The sequence below is a fragment of the Balaenoptera borealis genome (assembly GCF_965194805.1).
Source record: "Balaenoptera borealis genome assembly, chromosome: 3".
In the NCBI taxonomy this organism is placed as follows: domain Eukaryota; kingdom Metazoa; phylum Chordata; class Mammalia; order Artiodactyla; family Balaenopteridae; genus Balaenoptera; species Balaenoptera borealis.
In genome coordinates this window covers 2,600,321-2,620,790 of record NC_138866.1, presented here as the reverse complement: position 1 = coordinate 2,620,790, position 20,470 = coordinate 2,600,321, and the positions used below count along the sequence as shown (strand labels likewise).

Genomic DNA, 20,470 nt, shown 5'->3' with positions numbered 1-20,470 from the left:
TTTGAATCAACGACTCTGCCCCAATTCTAGGCTGAATTCTCCTCTGCTCAAGCCCCTTCATGAATATGCATATACCACCCAAGCCCCTTCATGAATATGCATATACCACCCAAGCCCCTTCCGCAATTCTGCTGTTTGGATTGACACCACTTTGGGAGAGCTCCCTGGTGTTCTCCTTACTCTCTGCAGGTAATACATCCTTCCTTCTCTCAATTTTTGGCTTGGTTGTCTTTTGGCTCCACACCCACCAAGAGGCGAACCCAGTTTTTGGGTAACAGAAGCATCTGGAAACCTCTTGCTACTTTTTTGTTTTTCAGAGAGCTCTTAGACTTCACGTTTCTTCCTCCTGGTTCTGCAGTGTGTAGCCAGAGGGCAGCTGGATGAATTTCTCACTCATAGTCCAAATCAGGCATTTTTAGTTTAACAAAGTCTAGCTTTTTAGGGTGAATGCCATATTATATCAGGGTCCAACTGTAACCGAAAGTGGGTTCTGGCTGCTCGCTGCTCAAAAGCCAATAAAGAGTCAAGGTTGGTGGAAAGGAAAGTTTGCTTTATTTCAGATGCCGACAGTGAGGGGAGGGGGGTGGCGGGGAGTGAGGCCGGACTCCTGTCCAAAGGCCAACTCCCCACCACTGACAACCAGTGGGCAAGAGCTTTTATAGACAGAGGGAGGGGGCTACATGCAGAAACAGCACAGTCAGCTCTGACGGTCATCCTGAAATTTGTCGTGCGGTGCTCTGATCAGCGTCATCTTGATTGTTTTCAGTACAGTTAATCTTCAGCTGCAGGGTCGGTTTGTTCCCATTTCTTTGAGGCCAATTCTTGGAATTGTGGCAGCTTCTGTCATGGCTACGGTCTGGTCATCATGTAGTTACTTTCTTCCACCTGGTGGGGATTTCAGTACCTGCAAGACAGCTCCCAGGATACGGCTCAGAATACTATGTATAGCCCTTGAGGAGGAACTAAAGGTCCTTGACTTTGCTTTCTGACTAAACTATTATTGTTTTGTCCTGTTTGACTGTTTTCCTTTGCTTCTGTATTTTCTCACTTCTCTGGTTACACTTATTCTTTGGCTAAAGTTTTTCTACAGACAAAAGGCAGGCGAAGGACATGGCGGGGAAAGACCATAAAGTCCGGCTCCATTTCACAACCATGCTTGAAAAATCTCCAGTGAGAACATCTACTAGATCATTCATTCTTTTTTTTTTTTTCCCCAAGCCCTGCAGCTTGCCCGATCTTAGTTCTCAGACCAGGGGTTGAACCCGGCCCAGCAGTGAGAGCACCGAGTCCTAACCACTGGACCCTGAGGGCACTGTTCTCAGCTTGTCACGGGGCCATGGGGGCAATTATTCATTCTTTTCTCAAATAGGTCTTAAGCTCTGACTTAAATCTGTAACGGCTCAAGGCTTAAAGCCACAGACCACAGGCTTAAAGCCGTTGGCAAGTGCTCAGTGTGTACTAAAAGTGCCCACTAAATGCCAGCGATGGGACCGTTGTTATTATGAACAGTTAGAAGGAGAACCTAGGGCTGCTGACCTCTAGAATAGACACCTGTACACTGGTTGCATTTCACACCTTGGATGTGTGTTACAGGCACCTTGTTAGATGTGGGGACCTTGCAGAGGAGAAGCCAGCCGAGGTTGCTGCCCTCAGAGCCCATACTTTCCTAAACAAGGGCTTGAAGGGGTCCAGAATACACCTCTGCGGCATAAAAATTATTTTGAGCAGAAGCCATTTGAGTTCCTGAAAAGCCTCATCTGCCTAAAGTAGAGCCTTCCAAAAGAACTCAAAAGAATTCATTTGTCATAAATCCCCAGGGAACAATCAGGCAAGACTGACTTTTATCACTGGAGAGGAGAAGCTGGCATCACACCTAAACAGGCATTGTCATAAAACTATCTTATCTCCCATCTACTCTAGGTAAGAGCCTATTTATCTTTCCTAAGTTGTTTGTTTTCCGGTAAGTGCCCTCTCCACCCATCCCCTCCCCTGTTAAGATAATACTATATAAGCCCCACATTCTAACTGCCTCTTTGAGTCACATTTTTCTGTGAATTCCTGTAGGTACATGAATAAAAATACATTATTAAAAACGGCCTTTTTTCTTGTTAATCTGTCTTTTGTCGGTTTAATTCACACTCCCCCAGAGACTGAACCTGAGAGGATAGAGGAAAAGTTTTTCCTTCCTGACAGGCTCAAAAAGATAAATGGGATACTGTGTTCTAGATGAGGGGCAGTTCTTGGCTTAGGGATCAGAGAGGATCTTTCTGACATCTGAGGATGGAAGGATGAGAAGGTCTTTCTTTCAAAAGTTTAAAAAAAAAAAGAAGAAAGTAAGGAAGGAAGGAAGGAAGAAAAGAAAAGAGAAAGACAGAAAGACAGAAAGAAAGAAAGAAAGAAAAAGAAAAAGGATTAAGAAATTGAAACAGGGACTTCCCTGGTGGTCCAGGGGCTGAGACTCTGCGCTCCCAATGCAGGGGGCCCCCGGTTCGATCCCTGGTCGGGGAAATAGATCCCACATGCTGCAACTTAAAGATCCCGCATGCCTCAAGGAAGATCCTGCACGCTGCAACAAAGATCCCAGATCCTGAGTGCCGCAACTAAGACCTGGCGCAGCCAAATACATAAATATTGAGGGGGAAAAAAAAAAGAAATAAAGAAATTGAAACAAATTCCACAAATCTAATCTCCCCTCTGGCCAATCCTTAGTGAGGCTACTAATGATAGACGCTGCAGGGAGCATAGCGAATGCGAGAGTATTGACCATGATGATGATGACGATGGTGGTCCTGTGGAGAGAAAAATGATCAGAAAGTTCACTGGAAACTTCTCAGACACCAGCCTGGCCCCCAGCTGCCCCCACCATGAGCATCATGGCATTCACCATATTATACTGCAAATGCTGGTTTTGTCTTCCTTCTTCCAGCCTAGACTCTATACAGAGGGCAGCGATGATGACTCACCCAACAAGCGCTTAGTGTTTGTTGATCAATGGCTCTACTGCCCCCTTGAGACAGGTGCACGCACTATCGGCTACAAGACACGCGGAATCAGGAGAGTAAAAGGAGGGGAGACTGGGAAAGGATGGGCCGAAGAAGTGGGGGCGGTAGAGCTGCGGACTGAGCTGTGAAGAGGGGTGGGGCGGTTCATTCGCTCGTTTGTTCATTCATTCATATTCGTCCATCATTCATTCCCTGAGCGTGCACCGCTGGACACTGAATGAGTAAAACTACACCCTCGAGGTGCGCCCCGTCTGGGTGAGTGGGTAGGGAGGAGGGGGCCGGCATGGAAACAATTTCGGGGTTGGGGAGCACACTTGTTAAAAATGCACACTTTGAGGGACTTCCCTGGTGGCGCAGTGGTTAAGAATCCTCCTGCCAAGGCAGGGGACACGGGTTCCAGCTCTGGTCCGGGAAGATCCCACATGCCGTGGGGCAACTAAGCCCGTGCGCCACAACTACGGAAGCCCGTACGCTGCAACTACTGAAGCCCGCGCGCCTAGAGCCTGTGCTGCGCAACAAGAGAAGCCACCGCAATGAGAAGCCCGCGCACCGCAACGAAGAGTAGCCCCCGCTCGCCGCAACTAGCCCGCGTGCAGCAAAGACGAAACGCAGTCAAAAATAAATAAATAAAATAAAATAAATTTATAAAAAAAAATTCACACTTTGAACCCCCTCTCGGATATATCAAATCGGAAGGTGTGGAGGTGGGGCCTAGGAGTCTACGTCCAGGCAGGGTCTTCACGTGACGTTGAGAACATTTGGCCAGGGTGATGTTAGGGCCGGGGCTCTGGAACCTCGAGGACCGTTGCCTGAGAGTTCCTGGACAGCTCCTGGAGGAGGTGATATGTGAACGATAAATACGTCCACGACAAGCCCTAAGAAAATACTGCCGGGTCCTGTTGTTGGCGACGCGGTGGCAGAGCCGGGACAGCTCAGGCCCCGCCTACCGATCTGCTCGGTCAGGTGCGTTCGCCTTCCGAGGTGTCTTGGCCTGCGGGGCACTCGTAGCTGCCCCCCTTTCCCAGGTGACGCACATTTGAGCGGCCGGCGCTCGGCGACCCGGGTTCGAGTCCCCGCCTCGGCCGTCATGGCGGACGCGGAGCCGGAGGCTGAGGACGGCAGTGAGGATGGCGGCGGCGGCGGCCGGGCTCCCGCAGGCCAGAGCGGCAGCGCCGCGCGCGTGGCCCCGCTGGGCCCCGAGCAGCTGCGGCGGGTCCTGGAGCAGGTGACGAAGGCGCAGCCACCCGCGAAGCCGCCGCCGCCGCCCTTCGTGCTGCAGGACGCGGCGCTGCGGTTGCGGGACGCGGCCCAGCAGGCCGCCCTGCAGCGGGGTCCCGGGGCCGAGCCCCCGCGCCCGCCGCGCCTGCTACCGCCGCAGGTGAGGCGCCGGGAGGGACATCCGGGGAAACTGAGGCCCGGAGGGGGCCGAGGCCTCGCGGCGGGCAGGCCGGAGCTCGCGCCCGCGCTTCCCCTCAGGCCTTAGAGCTGCCCAGCCCGAGAGACCGGTGTCCGCCCGCGTTACAATTCAGGGCGTCCCCACACTCAGCTCCATGGGGACCAAAGGCCACCCGCACCTGTCACCGCCCCAGCGTGTTCAGCTCCTCCCCCGCGCCGGGCCCTCGGAGCCTGTGCCCGTGGCGGCCCCTGCCTGGGACCCAGCCCTGCTCAGGGCTCCTCCGTGCCGCCTGGCTCCTCTCGCAGGCCTTCGTCCGTTCATTCCGCCTTCCTTGAACACTCACGGTGTTCCGGGCCCTGCCCGAGGCGCAGCGTCGACCGCAGCCCTGAAGAACGTGAGGCACGTTGTGGGCCTGACGTGGGGGCTGCTGTAGAGGGAGTAGTCCTTAGGCCTGACACCGGAGCGGAGACCTGAATGGGTTAGAAGGACATTAAGAGGAGAATTTTCCAGGTGGAAGGTGCTGCAAGTGGCCGAGACTCGGGACAGAATAAGTACATTACAGTAACTTGGTGCAGGGCTTGTGGCAGTGCCTGTGTTCGTAACCCCAGTGACAAATGGCCCAGCACGTGCCCGACATTCGCTTAATGAATGAGATACGTGAAAGCACTCTGTATACTGACCAACATCCTTTCTCAGCGGTGCTATTTCCCCGTCACACAGCTCTTGGCTGCTAGGGAAGCTGGATCTAGAATATGGTCTTCCGAGCCCAGAGGGTCCGGTGTAGCACCTGAAGCCTGAGGTCCTTCCCATCACGTGTAAAGTCACATCCCCTTTCAGCACTGGGCTTGTAAAGGACAATGCTTCTCACTCCAGAATTGCCATAGATTGTTCTTGCACTAGAATAAATAGGCAGAGAATAGAATCAGCAGTCTTCACAGGGTTTCACTTACGGTTTTGTTTTTGACTGAGTGATTTTGACAGTTTAGAGTCATACCCAGTTGGTCATCAAGACTGGAAAGGTTGTCTCACTAAAGTTTGGGAAGACAAGTATGATTCTGCCTAAATGCCATACTTCATAGAGGTGGGACCTTGGGTAACGCGACCTCTTTGGGCTTTAGTTTCCTTACTTGCAGGAGGTTTGGCTCCTTGGGTGAGCTTTCCAGCTCGTACTCTGCTGGAGAAACAGATGCTTCTCCCATAAGCCCTGCACAGCAGGTCTGTGGAGTCAGAAGGGTGCCAGTGGCTCGTTTGCCGGCCTCTGCTCCGTGCCCAGCGCTGTGCTGAGCCGCTTGGCTCTCAGCAGACACACAAAAGTGCTTTCATCAGCGTTTTACAGATGAGGAACTAGCTCAGAGGGGTTGAGTGATTTTTGCCCAGGGTCCCCCCTGTGTGGCTACTCTCCAGGACCTGTTGAATGTGGCTACAGCTTTTTGGGTTTGGTAGCTTAGGAAAGAGTCCAAAAATGACGTGTTCCAGAAAACGAAAGCAAACTTAGGTAGCATGATTGTGTTCGGTAGCTAATCTAGTTGGAATGATATAAATTCTACCTGCATTCACGACGATGTAATTTTGCAGTCTGTTCAGCTAATATTCTTTGCCCGCCCCCCCCCCCCCAAGCTGTGCCATAGAGGCCACAAAGACAAATCAGATGTGTACCTTGCTCCTAGGGAGGTTATGATGGTACCAGGGAGGTAAAACATGACTCAGGATAACTTCTGATCAAGGTCAGAAAGCTAGAGGTACGATAAAGAACTAAATGCATTGAGAGAAAGGGAGAGGTTATTTCTGGCTGAGGGAATCAGAAGAGGTGGCATCTGAACTAGATCTGCAAGGGTGGGTCCAAGTTGAAAATGCAGGAGAGGAGAGGCAGTGCTGGAGGTGGGGCAGGGTGTGCCTTTGGAGATCCCCGGCCCCGTGGTTCTCTGTTGGGGGTGGTGTGGATTAGAAGGCACAGACCAAGTGGACACACTCCCACAGGTCAGCCCCTATCCCTCCCATCCTTCCCGTTCCTGCCCCACAGAAACATTTCCAGTTTCCTACCACACGACGTGACCTTTCTCATGCATCCCTCCGTTCACACGTTTTTCCTTACACCTAGAATATGTGTTCCATCTGGCAAAAATTCTACTCAGCCTTCAAGGCCCCCCGTGGAGGTCACCGCTTCTGGGAAGCCTACCAGGCCTGAACTCTTCCTGCCCCTCTTACTGCACCCCTTGCACCATGGTGTCGTTTTCCTATCGGTGTTCCTTAGGAAACCTAGTCTGCCTTCAGAATCATCAGTGGAGCTTTGAAGGTACAGATTTTGAGGCAGGATATCCTGAGTCAGCAGGTCTGTAGCTGACTGAGGTGGGGCAGGGGAAACACCCCCTCCCCAAGGGTGAGGCTGGGACTTAACTTTTGTTGTGTATTGGCACCCAGAGATACTTAGTAAAACTTTGTTGAATGAAATAGACATATAACAAAGTATCAAGTATAGTACCCACTTGGTAAACTGGTCTGGAAAGCAGATGAAAGAATTAGACCAGCTTGGCCACTTGTGGTAATTCTAAAGCAATAGGATTTGGCATGCGGGTTGAGGGGGGGTTCTATCTGTCTGTCTGTCTTTAATGGCATTATCTGGTAATACCCCAAGAGCTTAGAGACACATTCTAAGTAATTGGTAGTAAAGTGAAACGAATGTGATTCTTAAAAGATGTGCAAGTAAATCTAGTTGTCATTGGATTCACAGTAGCCCAGGACCAGCTCTGTACCCTTCCTCAAAAACCAATATGTTGACTTGTCTTTGCTGTTTGTAGTAAGTGTATAACATGCACTCAGACAGATACACTCCAGCTTGATGTCAGTGAGGGTTTCCATTCTGTCCTGTGTGATATTTTTATTGACCCTCTACTTGGTAGAGGGTTGAGTCCAAAGAGGGCCTGTTGGTGACCCCAAGTTGGTGGTTCTCAACTGGGGGCAGTTTTGCCCCACGGGGGGCGTTTGGCACTGTCTGGAGACATTTTTGATTGTCACAGCCTGGGGAGTGCTACTGGCATCTGGTGGGTGGAGGCTGGGATGGTGCTCAACAGTACACAGCACGCCTGCCACGACTCACTTACTGGTCCGAAATGTCAGTTGTGCTGTGGTTGAGAAGGCCGGCTCTGGGTGATGAGGTTTGTCTGTCTTTTCTCCCTGGAGAAGGATGCTCATTGTTTCTGCTCGGTGAGGGCAGGGGCCTTGTTTTGCTGCCCCTTCCCTGAGCCCATGACAGCTGTCTCCGTAACACCCGCAGCGCTGTGTCGGGCACCCGGGCGCTGCTCAGTATTTGTGGAACCTTGTTGGCAGCAGCCCTTCCCTTTGGTGGGTGCTTTGCTGTTACAGACAGTGCTGCCTTGAACCTCCCAGACATACATCTTTGTGCCTGTGCCAGTGTTTGTTCTGGGATCCAAGAAGCAGGATTGCTGGGGATCAAAAAGCACATGCATTTAAAACTTTGTTAGATGTCAAAAAAAAAAAAGTTGGTGAAGAAATGCAGCCCCACTCCTAGGTGTGTGCCCTGGAGAAACTCACACGTGTACACACACACATACGTCACAACGCAGAGCAGACCAGAGCGCAGGGCTGGCGACCACCTGTCCTCTGACAGGAGAACGTTGTTCTCATGCTGCAGGGCAAGCGAACGCCTGAGAGCTGCACACCTCAATATGGAGAATTTCACAGGCAAGATAGCGAGGAGAAAGCCCCGGACTTATCATCTCTGGACAAGATACCGGAGATGATATTCACTGACCTAAAGCTTAAAAACACATCAAAACGGAACTGCATATTTTTAGGGATATCTACAAGTGTAATATAAAGAATGCATGAGAATGGTAAAGAGCAAATGCAAGATAGGACTCAGAAAAAGGCATGCGGGTTGGGGGCATAGCAGAGGGCTTTCCCCGGGTAGTAATGTTGCATGTTGTAAGGTAGGTGGTAGCGACCTGAATTACATAGTTCTTCATGGCTTTTTTGGTTTCCAGAATTTCACTGAAAACTTTTAAAAAGGAGGCCACACATTGAATTGAGTCCAATTTAGAGTACTAAGAACTCCAAGTTAATACACCTGTGGTAAAACTATCAAGAAGGATATTCATGAGCTCATTAGTGGGTCATGACTGGTATTTTTTTTTTTAAGTGATGTAGAGTAGATACTATCAGAAGGCATTTATGTAGGAATGGTAAGTGCATGAACTTTTTATTTTGTTTATATATGCAAATGTTTCTGCAAGCACGAGGGGTGTGACGTAAAATAGATTACTGTGGACTGGGCAGAAAGGCTGAGAAACACCACTGGAAACAGTACAGATACATTATATAGACGTTTTTCTATGTAAGATGCATAAGTTAGAAAAAAATCTCAACAGTGGATTTAAGATGAGAGTAAAATTGCAGAAATGTTGATAAGCATGGTGCTTCTTTTCTCTTTCTGTGTTTAAGCAATTGGAAGCCATTTGTGTCAAGGTTACATCTGGAGAGACGAAAGCTCAGGGAAAGCCGATGCCTGCACTGGCCACCATCCAGCCCAAGACAGCCAGGCCGAGCCAGCCGCTCGGGAGGCACTGCAGCGCGCTGGGGCTCCGCGTCGCCAGCTCTCGGCTGCCCGGGCCGCAGCCCCTCCTGAGCCCCGGGCCACAGCCGCGTTTCCCGAGTCACCCACCTCAGCCTCCCGTTCAGGTGTTCGTCCAGAGGCCGCCGCTCGCCCTCCGACCAGTCCCTGCGCGGAGAGTCTTGGCCTCTGAGGCCCTGAGTGGACAAGGCACCACGCCGCCCCCTCTGCCAGCCTCTGACCCGCCGGCAGGAACATCTGCTTCATCCAGTCCAGCAAATTTATTTATTTCCAGCTCGCAAACAAAATGCACCAAGAAACTAAAAAAATCTTTAAAAGTGAAAACACGTTCTGGACGGATATCTCGACCTCCCAAGTATAAAGCTAAAGATTATAAATTCATAAAAACAGAGGATTTGGCCGACGGTCACCCCTCAGACTCTGACGACTACTCAGAACTGAGCGTGGAGGAAGATGAAGACCACAGGGGAAGGCAGGCGCTCTTTGATTTATCGAGCTGCTCTCTGAGGCCCAAAACTTTTAAGTGTCAGACCTGTGAAAAGTCATATATAGGAAAGGGGGGGCTCGCCCGGCACTTTAAACTGAATCCAGGCCATGGCCACCTGGAGCCTGAGACGTTGCTGTCTAAGAAAGCCAATGGGAGCATGATCCCGGGCCCCACGGAGGGCAGGACCGCCAGCCTGGCATCCCCGGAGCTGTCCACGCCAGCTCTTCTAAGTGAGGAAGGGGCCTGCTCAGCACGGGCTGGCCTGCAGGTAACATTTCTGTCTGGTGATAGCGTCCTGATTCCTGCCCATCCTTTTTTTTTTTTTTTAATCTTTTTTTGGCCACGCTGTACGGCATGTGGGATCTTAGTTCCCTGATCAGGGATCGAACCCACGCCCCCTGCATTGGCAGCACGGAGCCTTAACCACTGGACCACCAGGGAAGTCCCCTGTCCATCATCCTTAAGTTAACTTTATGTTGTCTGCACTGCTGCCAGGTAATCGAGGAGAGGTGTGTCTTCCGTCTAGTGCAGACGGTTTACTGATGGGAACGCAGGCACCAGTCCTGTAGATCCAGTCAGTAAAACTAATCGCAAGCACTCTTGGCTGATGCTGACATGACTATGGTCCTGGGAAAGGTCCAAGTGGGGGGCGCCAGTCCACAGGGCTGCTTCCTGGGGCGTCCGCAGTAAGACGTCTGCTTGCCGTGTTCTCTCCTTGCTTTGCCCCTTCCGAGACTCAATCAGACAAAGCAGATACGAGTCACCGTGAGTTTGCATCACCACGTCAACGTTTATTTACTGAAGTTTTAACTTACCCAACATGTGTGGTGAGCATTTGTGTGCCATGTACAATAGATCAGTTATTTAAAAAACAGCAGGTGGATCACTTTAACAAATGGCGGGCCTCTGTGGTCGCCCTCATCCCACTTTGTCTTAAGCTTCCTTCCTTTTCCTTTGACTTGTGTTAGCTGTTGTTCGTTATTTGTAGTTTTCAGACGTTAAATAGAGAAACCGGCATTGGAATTGATGTGACTACTTGATGGGAGTTTGTGACTTTAGGGACCTGGAAGCTGTTGAAATTGCGTGTTTGCCTGCTCGTGGCGACCTCATTCCCAGCAGCGGACGGGGTTCCTGCAGGAGGGCCGAGGCCGGCGGCTGCTTCCGCTTTCACATCCGCTCCTTGGGACCTGAACAGACACCTCCTGGGCCCAGGAGATCTGTACCGAGTGAGGCCTAGTGGTAGAACCATGGGACAGCCCTGTGTTAGGATTCAAAAACATTGTCTCACCTTGCAGCCTCAGTAATAATAGTAATAACAGTCACACCGTTTGTTGCACGCCTGCTTTGGGCGGGAGCATCACGTACATTCGCTCAATCCTGTGAGAGCCCTAAAGGCAGGTGCAGGGGTCCCTACTGGAGACGAGGCGCGTGGGGCTCAGCGGGGACGACGGGCTCCCCGTCGAGGCACGCCTAGGACTCTGTCGGGCTGGGGTTCGACCCAGGTCTTTTGACCTCAAACCCTGCACTCTAGGCCCGGCTGCCTCTGCTAGGAGGTTCTGCGCCTCTCACAGCTGGCGAGAGCCCGACTTCCGAGAGACCTCTAACTTTTCTTAAGTTGTGGTAGGACCAGGATGCCCATGTAGTTTGTCACCCAAACCCAGACATTCTGAGAATGAAAGGGGCACTATTAACCATTCCAGGAGACAGCAGGCGCAGCCAGGACTGCCTCAGACAAACTGGACGACCAGGCCGGCTGGCACCTTCCATTTCCTTCAGTAATGAAATCTTACACCACAGCAAAAGCAGCTTCTGGATATCTGACTTCTGGAATTGAGGCACCTAGCCTTGCTCCAGACGGCTTTGAGGCCGTGGGGTCCCAGAGCGGCTCCCTCCAACCAGAACTGTGTCTCCTCTCCTGAGTCGGCCGTGGATGGCCACGTGGTGCTTAAAGCCACAGGCAGACCTGGCGTTCCTCCTGAGGCTACATTTTAATGAAGATTTGGAGGGAAGATTCTTTAAGAGGACACACTTTGTGCTAGCTTTCCTTGTATTTAACCTTCTACCAGTCCTGGGAGATGTAGGTGTATTATTCCTCTTTTCAGAGGAGGAGGGAATTGGCACAGAATGAGGAAATAGCTAGCTAGTGTTAGATCCCGATTCTCTTCCCAAAGCTGTGCAAATCCATGGAGACAGAAAGTAGATTAGTGGCTGCTGGGTCTGGGGGGAGGGAGGAATGTGTGATAATGTGTAGGGTTTCTTTGGGGGATGATGAAACTGTTCTGGGATTAGATAGTGGTGATGGTTACACAAGCTTGTGAATATCCTAAAATCCACCTAATTGTATGTTTCCAAAGGATGAATTTTATGGTATTTGAAATATATCCAATAAAAAATAATTTAAAAAATCTAAAAGTCATGGGTAAATTATGAATTAACAAAATTCAGGTCAATTTTTAAGATGGTAGTGACATCAGAAAAGTCTTTTGTTTCATTTTGGGCAACACCCCAGGGTTAGGGTTTGTCAGCCCCTGACTTGGAGGGTAGTATTCGTCTGGTGTCTTAAAGGGATACTTGGTTTACGTGTAAGATGCATTGATTATAGTTAATGTGTCTTAATTATGCAAGGAAGAAGAATTTAGCAAGTTCCTTGCTTTTGACTTGACATTGTTCTGCTTTAAGGTTTTCATCATGGTGTATAAATCATGATTATTTTATTTTTGTTTGGGTGTGCAACCCTATCTAGAATGGTCAGTCTGTAGACGTTGAAGAGGCGCTGGTGTCTGAACCAAAAAATGGAAGTTTTTCAGCCCTTTTGGGATCAGAGAGACACCCTGGACCTAGAAGAAGCGGCTACTCCGTGGCCCTCCCAGAGCCCAGCACCGCCGTCCTGGAGCAGAGCGGAGTGGTTCGCCCGCAGGTGGGTGTTGGGGCAGTTTGTGCACAGGGCCCAGCAAGGAGCAGAGCCAGGCTCCTGGAGGTGCGTCGCTCTTAGAACCCTGTTCTTGAAACCTGTGTCTCTGGCATGGTACGTGGCGGTTCACTGTTAGGTTTCTGAATTTAGAAGTAAAATACCCAGTTTAGGTCAACTAAACAGTTCACCTGATGTGTGTAATCAGATGAAGTGTGTAATAAATTCAAAGACAGCATTATCTGAAATAACTCCTAGGTGTACCTGTTTGAAATGACCAGAGAGCCTTAAATATAGAGCTGCTTGCCTTTTTCAGTTTTAGAATAATTATAAGCTGTGTTTTCATGGAAGCAGTTTAGAAAACAACAGAAATGGTTTTCTGTTTTTTTGTAAAAAGTTTCAAGGTATAAAAGCGTGTTGCAGGTTTTGAACTCTAGAATCTCCATTCCACCCCCTTGAAAGTAAGTTTATCGAATTTAGTTGGATTGGCTTAGAAAAGCGGAAACCCAAACTTAGACAAATTGTCTTTGACTAGGATGTATTTATTTGCCTGCTAATGGCTGGATGAGTATCTTAAAGAAAAGAAGTGAAAAACAGCAAGAGAGAGCACGAGATAAGTTAGTGAGACAACTGGCCCCAGAAAGCGTGGCCGCCGTCAGGGGCCCGGCCTCCCGGCTCCTACGCACGAGCTTCCCGCTGGCCCCTCGGCGGCGCCGGCTGCCGGGCCTCCTGCTCGGTTCCAGCCGTGCCTCGTTTCACTGATGCCCTGACCCTTAGCAGCTCCACTTAGGTGAGAAACCTGAACCTCACAGAGGCTGTTAACTTGTACCAGGTCACCCCGCAGGTCGGTGGCGGATCCAGAATTTGGATCTGAGACCAGTGAGGCGACCCTAACACGTCACCTTGACTCGCAGTGCCACACCTGTCACACAGAGAGTCGAGGAGTGCTCCGAACAGCACCGCTCTTGATCTCACAGACGGGAGTCTCCCCAGAAACGGGCATTCATCTACACAGGAACTGGGTGTCCGTCCACTATCGGGCCCTGTCCTGGCTGGGCGGGGACGCTGTGCAGGGGGAGAGGTGGCGGCCGGAGCAGCCAGCGGCAGCACTGCCAGGTGCGCGTGGCTGGGAGCGGGGGGCCGAGGAAGCGCCCCCGCTGTTGCCGTGACGCGCGTCCTGGACGTCCGGACGTGGGCCAGGCCGCAGAGGGGCCGCGCCCCACACGCCCGCCTTCTCACGCCTCCCGAGCGCTGGAAACCAGCTGCTCGTTTTGCTCTAAGCGCTCTTGAAAGTCACGATTAGACATTTTTATCTTGCAAATGAAAAGGTTTTCCTTTTGCCTTTTGACTGTTTTATGACCATCTGTGGCTTCCTCGGAACCCCTGCCAGTTTGCAGCTCCCAACTGATGGCCCTTCCTAAGCCCTGAGCCCGTGACCTCCCTGAGCCTTGTATGACTGTTTCTAGGACTTGTCGGTTTCGCCCTGACATTCTTGCCTCCCTGGGTATCTCACCCATCCTCCTGGTTTCTCAAACCACCTTCCGTCTGCTGACTCTCACGCCTGTACTTCTGTCCAGACCACTCCCGAGCTTCAGAGCTGATTTCAGGCATCCCCACCTGCTGTCCTGTAGACCCGTCCACATCCTGCCAGAGCCCACAGGCTGGCTTCCTGCCCCACCCCCTGTTCTCAGGGGGCTGCCCAGGTGCTCAGCTGGGAGCCCAGAGGCACCCATGACCCCTCTTTTCCCCTTCACTCACCCCTCCCCCATCCTGAGGACTGAGGATGGTGCCCTCCCTGCATCCTCTCCCCCCGCCTGGGGTCCTAGTCTCCTCGTCTGTCCCGCCTGTACGGGTACTTTGGTGGTGGTCTCCTGGCAGCGGGCTGCCCCGGGATTTGCTTGCATTTTCGTCTCGGGCACTAGTTGGTGAGCCCTGGAGAGCAGGAAGCACGTTTCCCCACCGCTGTGTCCTTCTCCAGGCGCCCACCACTCGCTCAGTGCTGTCGTGCGGGAGCCAGACTCTGAGCCCAGCGTCGACCACGGGGCTTTGTCAGTGGGCGAGCAAGTGCGATACTTAACAAGGCAGAACGTTTACAGTCGAGAGGCGCGTAATCACTGAGAATTCAGGGAACTTTCTGCCTTCTGTGTTCTTTGCTACAACAACTCATTGGCTGCTGGGAAATTCTTTCCATGCTTCCAGAGATGTCAAACGCTTTCTTCTGGTAGTTTCTCCACCAGTGTGACCGGGAGGATCTAGTGGAGTTGGCTCTGCCTCTGCTGGCTCAGGTCGTGACCGTGTCTGAATTTCTTCTGATGAAGGTGAGTCTCCTTAGTGTTTCTAAGTGATTGAGGGGATGATTTGAAGTTATTTAGAAAGGCGTCCTTCATATTTCCTCAGAAGGAGCCAGGCCCTTGGGAATCCTCTCCCTCCCCGAGGACAGAGCTGAAGTGAGCCTGCCGGCCCTGCCCAGATGCCCGGCACACGGCTCTCAGGCGGGCCGCGCGCGGACTCCGTGGCTGTTTTCACTTTGGGTGGGAGGAGCGACAGTCACCTTTCTCCTGGCACCCACCCACCCTGCCAGCCTCCTCCACTGCAGCTCTGCCCCCGGTGAGCCCGCTCTGAGATGCGGCCTCACCGCCGGCACCCACGCTTCCTGGAGGCGCCCCGAGGGGCAGAGGCCTGGCCCTCCCTGGCCTGCAGGCCCCGGAATGTGCCCGTTTTGGTCCTCAGGGCCTTTCTGCCTTCCCGTACCGCTCCCCTGGCCACCATCCTCTGGTGGCCCTCATCTGGGCTGGTTTGTTTCCTGGGCCGCTTCTCCCAGGCCCATTCTGGTGCCCCCCCAGCACAATGCTGGGCACACAGAGGCTCTCGCTGGGGAGCGAAGGCTGTGCCTGTGTTGATGGCTGCTGAGGGCTGAGGAACTTGAGTCCTTCCCTCTTTCAGATTTCTCTCTGTATTTTCCATTTCATTGCCTTGGGTTTAAACATTTTTTTTGTCATCTTTATCTTCACTAAGGTTGAAAAAGGTCATCTAGCAAAACCTTTCTTCCCAGCTGTGTACAAGGAATTTGAAGAGTTGCATAAAATGGTTAAGAAAATGTGTCAAGATTACCTCCGTAGCTCTGCTCCCTGTTCTCTGGAAATAAACAACAGTAAGGTAACAAGCTCACAAGAGAGACTCGCTCTTACAGCCGAAAGAAGGCTGTCCATTAAAAAAGGAGGATGTTTATTTTAGTAGTGACATCTTCACAGTCAACTTCTTCTAGCTTTTTCTTCCGTCAAGTGCAGGGTTTTTTTCTTAATATAAAAGTGATACATGCTTTTTTCAGAAAACTTGGAAATACAGATGAGCTAAAAGAAAATTGCAAACACCCATAATCCTCCCACTCACCGATGATCACAGTTATTAATAGACTGTGTCTTTCTTCAGTGTGTAGGTGTTTGCAAAGGGCTGAGTTACACAGGGACCAGTAGTTATTGTTTGTGGTTGCGTTGACAGAATTCTCATTTCAGTGTCATTGCCTTTAGCTATATTGGGTCCTTGACAAAAATATGTCGTGAACTGATACGGATATACTTGTCTTGGATCAAACCCTTTGCTGGGCAGAGTGTGGCCCGTGGTCAGGTCACCCAGGGGCCTTTTGCTGTGTCCAGCACGGAGACTCAGGTCTGTGCCTCCACCGAGCAGCTCACTGACTCCTGGCAAGTCCCTGCACCCCCCACCCCTCTGCCAAAGGGCAGCACTGAGTTCACGGGCTTTTCCGGCTCTCACGTGCCGGGGCTGTAATAGTCTGGTTTCGCCAGACAATTGAACAACATGGATGGGCTTGGAGGGCATTATGCTGAGGGAGGTAAGTCAGAGGAAGACAAATGCGGTATGACATCAATTATATGCGGGATCTAAGAAATACAACCAGCTAGTGAATACAGGTACGTAAGTAGGTCAGAAGGTAAATACGTGGTGTCGGGTTTACTAAAAAATCACTCACACAACAATGAAGACTGCTTAGGCCATGTTGACTTTGACTGCTCCTACCATTTGATTACACCAATGATGGAGCTGCCTGTCTGTGATTGGAAAGGTGAGTGTTTTCTCAGTACAGAGCAGGTACTTCTGTAGCAAGAAGTCTTAATCTACACTGTAATATAATATATGGGTTTTTTGGGTTTTGTTTTTTTGGGTCATGATCATTAGTTTTATACAAATTCAATATTTAATATAACCTAATAAACTCTTGTGTTTTATTTTCTTAAATCATATATTTTTAAAATGCAATGGATTCTTTGCTAAGCCTCCCATAGATGCCCCGGTTGGCAGTGGTCACCTACCTGTTTATAAACCGTCGGTTAAGCCGGTGTGGGTACCATCCTGTTATGGAGCAGACAGGACGTGCACGGACGCTGTGCATGCTCACTGGGACCCTCCTTTGTGGGCAGTTCGGGATGTGACGCAGCCTCTCTGGAGCGAAGACAGTGGCTCTGTTGGCAGGGGACACTGTCAGGTTGTTGGGCACTAAGCTTGCCGACCCCTGTTCTCTAGCTTAACTGTGACCTGCTGCCCTTCCTTCCTGCCCCACCCCTTGCCTGCTCTGTGGTGTTCTCTTTATGCTGTCTAGGTATCAGTGATGATGGCTGTTTGGTTATTACCTTAACATCCAGTGCTTTACATAGGTTTTGCATAGGGAGTCTAATCTAATCTTTACAAAGTCCCTTCAGGGCAACTGTGGTCTCCCTTCAGGGCAACTGTGGTCTCCCTCATAAGATAAGGAGACTTAGCAGGTAGGTGGCTGCCAAGGTCACCCAGGCTCTGAGCAGAGGTGCTGGGGTCCAGCTCTGGCTCTCAAACCCACATCCTTTCCACCAACTGGGAAAGGAGATCTGGTCCCAGAATAGGCAGGATTATCTTTCTGAAGATACCAGTGAGAATTCAAAAAAGGAGGAATAATGGGCAAGAAAGTTACCATGGTGTGAGACTAACATTATGAAGCTTGTGACGACAATTTATCTTCATTTTTCCCACTGTTTAGGTGGCACCTTGCTGTACAAAGGGACTTCATAGATTTAAGCTCAGCCCTTTGTTCTTAAGTGTTGACATGATTCCGAATCTTGTGTTTTGAGTGGAGCGTCTCTATGGGCCCCTTTCTGCTCAGGTTGCCGAGTCCTTAGGAATCACAGAAGAATTCCTGAGGAAAAAAGAAATACACACAGACTGCACTCCTCCCAAGTGCACCAGCCGAGAGGAGGACCGGGAGGTGCTGGAGGACGCTGGCCCACAGAAGAGGGAGAACGAGGTGGGCATGGCCGTGCGGGGGCACCCGGCTACTGTCCGTTCTACATTGGATTATTGGGGTTGGATCTCTTCAACTCACAACACTGTTTTCCAGGAAGAAAAGGTGCAAGGTGGCCTGTTTCTCCCTAGTCTTAGTTGGTTGCATCTTCTCTTCCTAGACCACAGAGGAGAGGCTGGCTTCGGTGAAAAGGACCAGAAGAGAACCTGTGCCCCGGGACACCACAGAATATTCTGCCGACGGTGGAGGCCTGCAGGGGCCGGCCTCGTGCGCCCCAGAGGCCAGTGCGGGTAAAACGCTCTCTGTGGGGTGCACCCTGGGGCTCAGAGGCCTGCTGCTCGGGTGGGTGCCCCTGTGGCCACGTCTCAGAGAACCCTCTGCTTTCTCAAGAGTTTTACCCCAGCCTCCCAGTGTTCTGTGGGTCCATGTTTATTCCCTGTGAGTCTTGGGGTCTTTGGGGTTTTCTTGCGTCCCTTATTGAAATGAAGAGCTGCCTCGTGGTACTGAGTCGGTTGTACCTGGCGGGGGGGGGGGGGGGCGGGTCCCAAGAAGCTAGGCAGACCTGAGACCAGGGACAGGTCCCACGGACACACCAAGTCCATGGCTTGGCTTTCGTGAGACTTGGCTCTAAGTGCCAGCTGAGAGTTAACATTCGAAAATGAGACATGTTCTAGCTTTTATTTCGGCTCTAGCTAGAACTGATCAATGAGACAGTTGGAACGTACGGCAGGCATACTGAGAATGATTATATAACTTTCTAAAATCTTATCAGGGCTGCCTGATACCTTGCCTTGATTCTAAAGTCTCTAATTTAAAGAGGCATTCTCCATTCTAGAACTTACTACTTAATTCTTCCGGAGGGGAGGGCCGATTTGTTCATTGAGGACGATGAAGACCCTCTGGCACCTGCTTGGAACACAGCTCCTCTCCCCTAACTAGTCTGGGTTTCCTCTTTTAATTTCATCCATTCTTGGAAGCTACCAAGTAACAAGGAGGGTCTATGTTTTCATTTTTGGGGCAAGAAAATTACTTTGGACTAGCTTGTTTTGGATAGTGAGTACAGTGACCGGCCATAGCAGTACACAAATGATTGTCTGTTTTTCCCAACTGTTTAGGTTTTGCCCCTGGAGTAAATGGGGGCGCCTCTCACCCACCTGAAGAAAGTCCCACGATGCTGGTTTCTGAGCTCGACAGCAGCACAGCACAGGCGGGCCAGCAGCTGAAAGCGTTTGCTGACTCAGCCGCTGGGAGTGGGTCTGCAGACCCTGCTCTCTGGTTTCGAGAAGCCCGTGGGCCGGGGGTTTATACTCAGTTAGGAAAACCAGGATCGCTGGCCCAGGACCAGGTGGCAACGTCCTCTGGGGAGAAGGCCCAGGAACACTCGTCAGAACAGGACGCTGGGGACGGCCCGGGAAGCCGGGCTCTCTGCGGCACCTCGATGGCCCTGCCACCTGGCCGGCCTGGAAATGCAGAGGCGGGAAGCCTCCGCGAGGTGTGTAGCCCCGGCGAGGTCCTGCTTCCGGAGGCCGCGGCCCCGCCGCAGGAGAAAGCATGGTCCGTGGACATCATGCCAGCCGGCTATGCCTACGGCACCACGTCCGAGCCGGGGCCTCAGCCCAGCCGGGGTGGATTGCTGGGTCCTGAAGGGGGCCTCACAGGCCACGCGGGGGACTTGGACCAGTCGCTCTGCGGGACCGAGACACCCGCTGACCGGAGGGAGCTGGAGGGCATCACTGCCGTCAGGGAAGCCATGGCTTTTGAAAATGCCAGTGGGGGCCCCACGTTGCTGTCCCAGCGACAGGAGCAGATACTTATCCAGACTTCTGATGGGCGTGTCTTGTCCCATCCAGGCTCCGTAGTGTCTGGGGAGGGGGACGTTGTCATAGTGACCGACACAGAGGGGCCTGCCCTGCAGGCGGGCCCCCCGGAAGGGGTTCCTCTGGAAGCCGTGGAGACGGAGCCCCCTCAGTGAAATGGAGCCGGAGCCGCAGTCCTAGATTTGTATGTATTTTACCCGGAGGTCTACTTCAAGGAATGTTTATTTTTCTAATGTGAATACTGACACACAAGTGAACATTTTATTTATAAAGAATAATGTCTTTCTACCCCACTGTCTACCTTTTTCTACATCTTGCTCATTGTAATAATGGCAGATACGTTACCTGATAACAAATTCCTGATAACATCTAACTCCTAGGAGCTTTTGACAACTATTGCAGTTAATACCACTACACTATTTCTTGAGTCTCCCCTGCTCCCCAGTTCCAAAAAACTATGCCCCCTTTCTCTTCGGTGATAATGCTGCTCTTTCACCAGACTTGGTCCATACTAGAAGCTTCTTTTGGGCTCAATAAAAAAATAAATATGTAAGCTTGCCATCTGGGCAGCATTTTATTGGGAAGTAGGAAAGAAAGTTGTTTCTACTGACACTTTATGGATGAGGAAAGTGAGGCATAGGGATGGGACCCCCAGTCCTTTGATGTCCCACATGTAAAGTCACTTATCAAGATCTCTTTTTTTGGAATGTTTTCCTTGGCTCTATTACGGGGAGAGAAAGGGAGGGCCATTTGCCCACACTCAGACGAGAGCATCAAGAGGGCACAGCTGTCCTCTGCCCCCAGTGGCAGAGACTGTCAGGAGAGACCCCGGGCAGGCGGAGCTGGGGGTCGTGGGCCGCACCCCCTGGTGCTGTGCTCCCGCCAGGCCCGCTGTGGAGGGGCGGGCTTTATTCTTGGGGGGCCGCATTGTCTACAGCCCTCTCAGTGACTGGGGGCGTTTTCCGGTCCTCTGACTTGATAGCAA

At 51.3% G+C, this 20,470-nt stretch overlaps 1 protein-coding gene across 3 annotated transcripts; it reads left to right on the top strand.

Annotated features, from left to right (window-relative positions):
- The first annotated feature begins 3,647 nt into the window (after positions 1 to 3,647).
- On the top strand, positions 3,648 to 19,773 carry ZNF839 (zinc finger protein 839). 3 transcript variants are annotated; one of them, XM_082387415.1, is made up of 8 exons: positions 3,648 to 4,380; positions 8,857 to 9,741; positions 12,217 to 12,450; positions 14,607 to 14,699; positions 15,397 to 15,537; positions 17,531 to 17,671; positions 17,829 to 17,958; positions 18,784 to 19,773. In XM_082387415.1, the coding sequence occupies exons 1-8, from the start codon at positions 4,090 to 4,092 to the stop codon at positions 19,638 to 19,640; spliced, it is 2,772 nt and encodes a 923-aa protein (XP_082243541.1). In that variant the 5' UTR covers positions 3,648 to 4,089; the 3' UTR covers positions 19,641 to 19,773. The 3 variants fall into 3 exon arrangements, with proteins under 3 accessions (XP_082243541.1, XP_082243543.1, XP_082243542.1); XM_082387416.1 differs by having other exon boundaries at positions 3,651 to 4,380; positions 12,217 to 12,390; XM_082387417.1 differs by lacking the exon at positions 12,217 to 12,450 and having other exon boundaries at positions 3,650 to 4,380.
- The last annotated feature ends 697 nt before the right edge of the window (positions 19,774 to 20,470 follow it).